General features: G+C 39.3%; 1 protein-coding gene across 2 annotated transcripts in view; it reads left to right on the forward strand.

Annotated features, from left to right (window-relative positions):
• The window catches only part of AGO3 (argonaute RISC catalytic component 3), a 220,630-nt gene that overhangs the window by 191,025 nt on the left and 19,458 nt on the right, over positions 1 to 10,147 (forward strand). For both annotated transcript variants that reach the window (XM_006886442.1, XM_006886443.1), the window contains one exon: positions 504 to 594. In XM_006886442.1, the coding sequence (XP_006886504.1) occupies positions 504 to 594 (91 nt within the window). The remainder of the gene's footprint in view (positions 1 to 503; positions 595 to 10,147) is intronic.

Consider the following 10,147-nt stretch of genomic DNA (forward strand, 5'->3'; position numbering starts at 1 on the left):
GGAGGTAGCTGTGTTGAAGTCAGTGAAACTGGCTCAGGAGAGCGCCCACAGCAACAACAAAAACAAATTTCTATCTAGGAAATAAATATACTTTGGCCTGAGAAAGAGAATAGAAGACTACTATAATCTTTCAGTCTAACATTTAAGTTAGGTTTTTTCTTTTTCTCTAAGAAATATTATAACCTTCATATTTAAGAGTCAAGAAATATTGATAAAAATAGATGGAATAATATAGAAAGTTTATCCTCTTTAAGACTGTTTTGGAATTGTCCTTTGCATCCAGTGGTACCATTGCTAACAATACAAACTTCTCTGAATATGACATTGGATAGACCCACTGTGACATCCTTGACTTTATTGACTAGGGATTCATGCAGGAAAATTAAGTTGTTCAGGCCTTTGATGCTCTCTGAGCAGCTTGCGGTTGTGTTGCAATAGTGTGAAATATACAAATGAATACATTTTTAAATTAATTAATTATTTCTTTAAAAAATGTGGTCAAGACCTTCTGTGTTCCAGCAACCAGTGATCTTTTTGGGAGCAGATGTCACTCACCCACCTGCTGGGGATGGGAAGAAGCCTTCTATTGCTGCTGTAAGTATTGTAGGAAGTTTATCTTATCTAAAGCTGACAAATAGCAGCATTTGAATTTCAGTTTTTAAACAGAGGTTTGTTTTCTGGTTCTGGTGAGTATTAGGGTGGAATATTTACTCTCCATTAGGTGTGAGTTGATTTTATTCTGCCTCCTATTTAAAAATGCATCTGGTTTTAATTGTTTCTGGTCAAACATTCTTACAAGTGGTATAGCACTGGTCTGTCCATTTGCTGTACAGAGGTAACTCGTGGTTGCTGTGATGCTAAACACTGTGACACTGATGTGTCAAATGAGATAATGGTTACTCATGGTAGACAGTGTTTGGTGGAGCCCCCCATTTAAAAGGAGTGACATTACTTTTAAAATAGCTTGCCTCCGGAAACTCTGTGAACTTGGAGAAATGATGAAAGTTATACAAGCGTTCAGGTTTTTCGTTCATAGGGTCTCTATGAGTCATCTGCAACTCAATGACACTTAACAACAACAGAGGTATTTTATGTGTAGCATAATACATACTCAACTTTTTAGAACTGTTTTGGGATTTAAAAAAAGAATAATTTTTTGAGATCTTTAAAAATAAGAATAATTATTGGCTAGTTTGAGCTCTGTTTTAAGTTCCGTGTTGTAAAGGTACCATGTTCTGTACAATTATAACTCAGAGCAACAACTCTGTATACCAGAATGTTGCCAGATTCAGTGTCACCCTCACGGTTATTGATGTGTTTCAACCTATTGTTGCAGCCATCTTGTTGAAAGTCTTTCTCTTTCTTACTGACTTTTAAAGAGGAATACTTTATCACATGTGTCACATGACAAAACATGATATATTCAGGAATTATTGTTATGTACCATCAAATTGAGTACAACTCATAGCGACTCTGTGAACAATAGATCTGAACCCTTTTCCATCCTGTGCCATCCCTGTCATCTCTGACATACCTAAGCCCATTGTTGCCATCACTGTATCAATTCATCTCGTTGAGAATCTTTCTTTCCTTTGTTGATCTTTCCAAGCATGATGTCCCTTAACAAGGAATAGCCTCTCCTGACAACATGCCCAAAGTTTGAGACAAAGCTTTACCATCCTTCCCTCCAAGGAGCACTCTGGCTGCACTTTCTCCAAGATATATCTACTTACTCTTTTTTCAGCCCATGGAATATTCAGTTCTCTTCTCTAACACTACAACTTAAAGGCATTATTTTGCCTATCATTCTTATCCACTGTCCAGCTCTCAGATGCATAGCAAGGGATTGAAAAGACCATGGCCTGAATCAGGCACACCTTAATCTTTAAAGTGACATCATTAAACCTCAGAATTTTGGAGATGTTCCTGACAGCAGACTTTCCCTTTGCAATACATCTTTTGATTTCTTGACTGCTGGTATCAATGGAATCACAGAACTTTTTAAAATATGCTCCTCTGCTATCAGGGACCTCTCCAGAGTACTGAAAGGCAACTATGTCAGTCTAGAGACTAAAGTACACCTAATCTAGATAATGGTCTTCAAAATTATTTGCTCTTCATCAGGGAGTTGGACAATTACTAAATATGGCAATAGATTAATTGATGCCTTCAAATTATGATGCTAGAGAAGAGTCTTGAACATACCAAGCACTGCCAAGAAAACAAATAGGTCTTTCTTGGAGAGGGTGAAACCAAGTTTCTCCTTGGAGACTAGGATTTTGAAGCTCCGTCTCACATATTTGGGGCACATGGCCCGGAGAGACTGGCCCTTGGAGAAGGACATCATTCTCTGAAGGGTGGAGGGTAACATAGGAGAGGAAGACCTCGGATAAGGGCAATACAGTAACTAGGGCAATGGGAGTTGTCGGAATTAGTGAGACTGGCTCAGGACAGGGCAGGCTTCAGAGCTGCTATACATAGGGTTGCTATGGGTCATAGGTGACTCAGCAGCACATAAAAACAACAACAACAACAACAACAACCTATACCTAGACCAAGGAGCTGTTGTTCAAACTGAACAAGGAAACACTGCGTAGTGTAAAATCAAGAAAGTTGTGTATCAGGAATGTATCCTATACATTCCATACCTATTCAATCTGTATGCCAAGCAAATCATTAGAGACACTGGGCCCTGAAGAAGACTGTGGCATCCAGATAGAAGGAAGATTTATTGACAACCTGAATTATGCAGATGACACAATCTTGCTAACTGAAAGTGAAGAGGACCCGAAATGCTTGGTACAGAAGACCTACACCTTCCATATGGATTACTCTTCAACTTCAAGAAGGCAAAAATCTTCACCACTGGGCTGATAAGCAGCATCATGATAAATGGAGAAAAGATTGAAGTTATCAGTGATTTTGTCTTACTGGGATCAACAATCAGCACCCACTCCAAGGATTAGTCCTTCTTAATAACAAGTCTAAAGTAAGCAAAACAAAAGTCTCACCATTCACAGTTCTAAGGGGACATTCTGGCTGTACTTCTTCCAAAATAGATTTACTTATTCTTCACAGTAAATTCTATTCTTTACCAAAACCATAATTCCAGTATGTCAGTTCTTCAGTACTTTTTTTGTTGTTGTTGTTCAGTTTTCCACATGCATATATTAAGTGCTGGAAAGTACTATGACTTGTGTTCTCAAAGTGACACCTTTGCTCATTAGAAGTAATTAAAAATTATAAATTGAGTGTATATGTGAAATTGCTACAAACTTGATATACTATATTTCAATTGAAATATTTCTATTTTTGTTGATTTTTTTAACATTCATACACTTTGTTTTTTGTCAGTTGCAGTACTCTCAGTGCAGTCACAGTTTTACCACTTTCTCCCTGCATAATTCCGATTTCTATAAAACCTTCTGTCCTTCTTTTTTCTATCTTTTTACTATTATAGTGCTGATCATCCCCACATTGTGTATGGCCTTTCCCTTCACTCATCTTAAAATATGTCTGTTGTCTATTTACTAATTTTTGCTCTTCCCTTCCTCTCATCCCTGATAGCCATTTAAGAATGATTCTTTCTGCTTGTAAACCTTTCCTTGGCTTTGTGTATGTGTGGGTGTGTACCATCAAATGAAATACAACTGACACAGGAGGAGGTTGCCCTTCCTTCAGCAGCAGAACATCTGGTGGATTCAAACCCCATGCCTTCCAGATCACAGAGCAGCGTAATGCCACTAGGCCACCAGAGTTCCCTTCCTTGGCTTCTTAGAATAATGTTGTTGTTATGTGCCTTTGAGTCACCTTTGACTCATAGCAACCATATGTACAACAGCTCTGAAGCCTGTCCTGAGCCAGTCTCACTGGCTCCAACACACCTACCTCCCCCCCCTAATTGTCCTAGTAACTATATCAATCCATTTTATCTGAGATTTTCCTCTCCTGTGTTTCCCCTTCCATGCATGATGTCCTTCTCCATGGACTGGTCCCTCCTGGCCACATGCCCAAATATGTCAGACAGAGTTTCAAAATCCTAACTTCCAAGGAAATATTTGTTTTCACTCTCTCCAAAACAGACCTATTTGTTTTCTTGGCAGTCCATGGTATGTTCAAGACTCTTCCAGCACCACAACTCAAAGGCATTGTCTTATGTCATCCATAGTCACTGAAGACCATGTATAATTATGTTATACAATATTTATCCATTTATGACTGACTTATGTGTAAACTCAGCATAATACATTCTAAAAGTTATCCATTATTTGCAGTGTTATTTGAATTCTTGATTTTTCTTTAGTGTTGCATAGTACTGCATTTTAGGAATAGTTTTTGTTACCCCTTCTTTTGTTGGTGGACACTTGAATTGTTTCCATCTTTTTGCTGTTGTAAATAATGCTGCTTGAACAGGGGAATGCATATATCTGTTTATGTCACAGGTCTTATTTCTTTAGGCTATATGGTTGGATTGCTCTGGTGGCCTAATGGTAAGAACCTGCATTATAATCTCTAAGGTACGCAGTTTGAATCTACTAGTTTCTCCTCAGGAGAAATATAGGTGATCCCCTTCCATGCAGTTTACTGCCTCTGGAAACCCACTGTCAGCTAAAAGAATGCAGTTAGAATCTGCCAGCTGCTACACAGGAGAAAAATGGGCAGTCGTCTCCTGTGTGGTTAACACGTTGCCGCACACTTTTTAAATTGACGACGGTGCTTAGAAACACATTTGCCGTCATTTGCGGCAACTTATTAACTGCCTCTGAAAACCCACTGGAAGGCAGCTATGAGTCAATCCTGACTTAAGGAAAGAAAAAAACAACAGTTGAGATTATAAATAAAAATAAATTTCTCCTTCCTTTTTTTTTTTAATGGAGACATCAAGCTGCTCTCCATAGAAATTGGTGCCATTTTACATTCCCACCAATGATGTAAGAGGATTCCAATCTCTGCACCTTTACCATTGTTTGTTGTTTACTGTCTTATAGAAGTTGGTGTTACTGTTGTGTGCTGTCGAGTTGGAACAGGCCCATAGCTGACCCTCCAGCAGGTTTTCAGAGGCATTTAATTACATAGGAAGAGAGTGCCCATCCTTCTCTCACGGAGCAGCTGGTGCATTCAGACTACACGCCTTTGGGATTGCAGCACAGCTTCTTACCATCAGAGCTGAAAAAGTTTAAAATAGTTGCTGCTTTGCAGTTATTTTTTAAAAAGTTTAGGCATATTCTTTTTGGACTTCTAAGTAGTCATTGCCCTTTTCTGCTAAATTAATTTCTACTAAATATCCACCTTCTTTTGTAGTTTTCTTGTTGTCTTGAAAACAAAAGTTTCTAATGTATTTTTGTTATATAGCTTTATTTCCCAAAAACATAAATACTAGGAGATATAAATATAAATAATCAATGTCATATAGTATATTTTACTACTATGTATAACTTAATAGAAAGGTAAGTTGTTTGTTGTTGTTGTTATGTGCCATCAAGTTGCCTGCGACTCATAGCGACCCTATGTACAACAGCCCTAAACTCCACTCTGTCCTGTGCCAATCGCACTGTCTCCGACACTCCCATCCCAATTATGCCAGTCACTGAATCAGTCCACCTCATAGAGGGCCTTCCTCTCCTGCGCTGTCCCTCCACCCTCCCAAGCATGATGTCCCTCTCTAAGGACTGGTCTCTCCTCACAACATGTCCAAAGTATGTTAGACGGAGCCTCAGAATCCTTGCCTTCAAGGAGCCACCTGGTTTAACCCTTTCCAGGACAAATATGTTTGTTTTCCTAACAGTCCATGGTATTCTCAATACTCTTCTCCAGCACCACAGCTCAAAGGCATCAATTCTCCTTCTATCCTCCTTGGTCATTGTCCAACTCTCTGATGCATAACAGGTGATTGTGAAGACCATGGCCTGTATCAGACGCACCTTAGTCTCCAGAGAGACACCACTGCTCTTCAGCACTTTGGAGAGGCCCCTAACAGCAGACTTTCCCATGGCAATGCGCCTTTTAATTTCCTGGCTGCTGGTGCCAAGACTGTTGACTATGGAGCCAAGCAAACTAAAGCTGTGTACAATCTCAATCTCTTCACCATCCATCCTGATGCTGCCGATTGGTCCAGTGGTGAGAATCTTTGTCTTCTTGACATTGAGCCTCAATCCATATTGGAGGCTGCAGTCCTTGACACTCTGCAGCAGGTGCTTCTGGTCCTCCTCGGTTTCAGCAAGCAGGGTTGTGTCATCCGCATAACGCAGATTGTTGATAAATCGTCAACCAATCTTGACCCTACATTTCTCCTCATAGAGCCCCGCCTCCCAGATAATCTGTTCTTGCATATAGGTTGAAAAGGTATGGAGATAGGATGCATCCCTGGCGTACGCCCTTCCCAATTTTGAACCATGCAGTGTTCCCTTGCTCTGTTCTGACGATTGCCTCCTGGTCCAAGTATAAATTTCGCATTAGAACGATCAAGTGTTCTGGGATTCCCATTCTTCTCAGAGTCAGCCATAGTTTGTTATGATCTACACAGTCAAATGCCTTTGCATAGTCAATGAAACACAGATAGACATTCCTCTGGTATTCCATGCTTTTAGCCAAGATCCATCTAACATCAGCTACAATATCACTAGTGCCACGACCCCTTCTAAACCCAGCCTGGACTTCTGGTAGTTCTGTTGATGTGCTATTCCAGTCGTTTTTGGATAATCTTCAGTAAAATCTTGCTTGCATGTGAAATCAGTGAGATTGTTCTGTAGTTTCCACATAATAGAAAATTTCTTATTGCTCTATTAAAAAAATTAGCTGAGCTCTTAAAGAAGATTAATCTTTGTGGGGAAGCTCTGATGCTGGTGACAGTATGTTTTTCTGTGCACAACTTCAGCTAACAGATCATGTCATCCAGGCAATGAATCATATACACAGTACTATTGCTAAGGGATCATCCACAGCATCTGAAAGCTGGCTGTGTTTTCAAGCCATGGCATCATTTAAAGACTATTGTTCTACTAATAAATACTACTGACAAAATAAGCAGATAGTGCTCATATAGTCTGTAATAAATTAACAGAATATTTCAGAAAGAGCAAAGTAGAATTAGCAGCATGAGCCCTGAAGGCAGTACTGATACCATAGTACTTTAAATTGCCCAAAGGCCTAGAAAATCTGAACAGCCTAGCTACCACTAAAGCTCAGATTATTCATTGTCTCAAAACAGTGACTTAAAGACTGGAACCTTATCATGTTCTTTAGTCTGGAGTACCGTCAACAATTAGACATCATTTTTTTTTCATTTCTGAATCCTGACAGCAAGATGAGTAACAGGATTTTGATTTGCTGACTGCCTTACCTCAATAGTCATACCTAACAAGCCCCTGTCCATAGTCCATGAGGCAGACTCTTTGGCAAGTAGACTTTAAATATTCATGAAAAAAACAATAAACACTAAAAGGCCAGTGTTGGGTCTGCATTCTTCCAGCTAATACATTGACACAAACACTTACTGCCTTTCTCCTTGCTTCTTGATAGCCTTATTCCTTTTTTTAAAGGTTGATAGAAAAAGGGGCCAATACCGAAGTGAACTGACTAAAGCAATGTCATAATTCAGAAAGTGTCACAATAAGATACCCATATTGAACTCTTGCTGTAGCCTTTTATCTTCACAAGTCAACCAGTAAATGGCAAATGTGGCCTGCCAAGAGAAAGTGTGGTTAGAGTACCAAGCCCGCGAGAGAAAATACCATTTACCAGTTCTGGTCAAATGAGATGCCTAAAAATGATATACCACAGATTGAGGACTCTGTAAAGGAATAACACCTAAACTACTCCAGCTGGGTGCACCATCAGTTAATCTTAATGATTTCAATACTTAGTTGGACAAAATATGTTCTTGTTTTAGAAAGAAAGCTGAGTCAAGAATATAAAGAAGCAGTTTACCCAACAGGAAAGTCAAATGAGCAGTAAAGATGCTTGACCTCTCTAATAGAGAAATATACATTGAAGCAGAAATTAAATACTGTTTCTTACTTATACTGGATATGAGTGGATATAGGGAATAAATTGTATCTACAGGTGTTTGGTTGTTTTTTTTTTTAAGTCTTGGTAATGCAGTGGCTGAGCACTTGCCTACTAACTGAAGGTTTGGCAATATGAACCCATTAGTGGCTCTGTAGAGAAAAAAAAACATAGTACTCTACTCTCACAAAGATGGCAGCCTGGGGATCCTTATAGGGTAGTTCTGCTCTGTCTAATAGGGTTGCTATGAGTTTGAATTAACTCATCTGCACATAATAACCACAAAGTATGAAGTGTTAGCAAAGTTATGGTTAACTGATTTTATACATCCATATGGGGAGCTCTGATGGCCTAGGGGCAAGAAGCTGTGCTGCAATCCTGAAGGCATGCAGTTTGAGTCTACCAGCTACTCCACAGGAGAAGGATGGGTAATCTCCATGCAATTAACTGCCTCAAAAAACCTGCCAGAGGCTTAGCTATGAGTCAGTTCAGACTCTACGATACACAACAACAACATACATGCATAAGGGAGTATATCCTGGTTCAATCAATTTTTAGAGCAATTTGGAAATACCTAATAAGTTTGAAAGGATTCATGGTGACATAGTAAGTTAAATGTTGGGCTACTAACTGAAGAGTTGGCAGTTTGAACCCATGAACAACTCCCAAGGAAGAAAGAGGAGATAATCCCTTCCTGGTAAAATTTATAGCCTCAGAAACCCAATAGAGGTTCACTGTGAGTCGGAATCATAATTATAGCAGTAAATAATAGCTGTTGTGTGCCATAGAGTCAGAACCAACTCGTAGCTGACCTTCCAACAGGTTTTCAGAGATGGTAAATTCCACAGGAAGAAATTGCCCATCTTTCTCCTGTGAAACAACTGGTAGATTTTAACTCCTTTTTGCTGGGTTGGAAGTGCAGCTCCTTAGCACTAGGGCACCACTTCTAGGCACATACTATAGTTTGCAGGAGAGATACAGATTCAATAAACATATACAGCTTCCCTTGAGAAGATAGCATATAGCCCAGGGATACTTTTAGAATAAGGAAGATATGATTACAAAGAAGAAAGAGTAAATAAAACTACAAGAAAAGGGTTTATTGGTGCTGCAATATCCTTTTTAAGTCAGGGTAGGTAGAGAATACAGACACAGAGTTTAATGTTCCATAAGAGATGCTTCCTTAAAAAAAAAGAGAGAGATGCTTCCAACCATGATGCCAGAAGGATTTAAGACTTGATAAGCATTTTCCTAGTAAAAGGACATCTGTATCTGATAAGGAGCTTGAAGTAGAATGGTATATGCTTAATGAATGCATAAAGGAGCTGATTCAAAAAAATCAAATGTGTTCTGTGGCAGTATTATGAATCCACAGGTATGCAACAGTTTACCAGTTATAATGCCAATTCATGCCAAACTGAAAAGCACAAATTTATAATGACTGTCAAGCAAATTTGGTTTTATGGCTACCTATACTTTGCCAAAGACTGTCCTAAAACATTACATTGACAGGTGTAAAAATATCAAGGGCCACATGAAGACAGCCATATCTAACCATTACCAGCTTTACAAAGGGGATCTGTCCTTTTCAATAGCATGAACAACAGAAAACCAATGTTCATGAAGTCAGACATGCCCTCCACTCTCCTGAACCTCTTTCTACTTGTCTCAGCACCAATCTTACTGCTTTACTGGGTCCAAAGTCCAGTGTGATAGTTCACAGACCACACAGAACAGTATTGGAGAGTTCAAAAGGTTATAATCCAGGTTAGTATCAGAAAATCTGAAATGTGCTCACAGGCTTTATGGCTTAAGACCAGTGTTACAGAGTTCCCAGTCCTGCCAATATTGGCTCCCCTGCACCATTGTCCATCAAACTTGGGCAAAGGCTCTTAGCTTAGCTCTGGTTCTGTCTATGAAGGGTAGCAGTTCCAAGGTCAGACCCATCTCATGTTAACTCTCAGGTTCTCTGATTGACCCATGGCAGCTGCTGCTTTTAAGTCTAGCTGGCCCAAAAATGTCTGGTCCTAAAGGGTGTCAATTGCATGCCTACTTCTTTCTTGTTGGTGGTGAGAGGAACTCTGCTGCTGGATCTATTCAATTTTTTTTTCTATAATTATATTTTATTAATTTTCATAAACAT

This window comes from Elephantulus edwardii, unplaced genomic scaffold (assembly GCF_000299155.1).
Source record: "Elephantulus edwardii isolate Elephantulus edwardi_28Jun2011 unplaced genomic scaffold, EleEdw1.0 scaffold00049, whole genome shotgun sequence".
Classification (NCBI taxonomy): domain Eukaryota; kingdom Metazoa; phylum Chordata; class Mammalia; order Macroscelidea; family Macroscelididae; genus Elephantulus; species Elephantulus edwardii.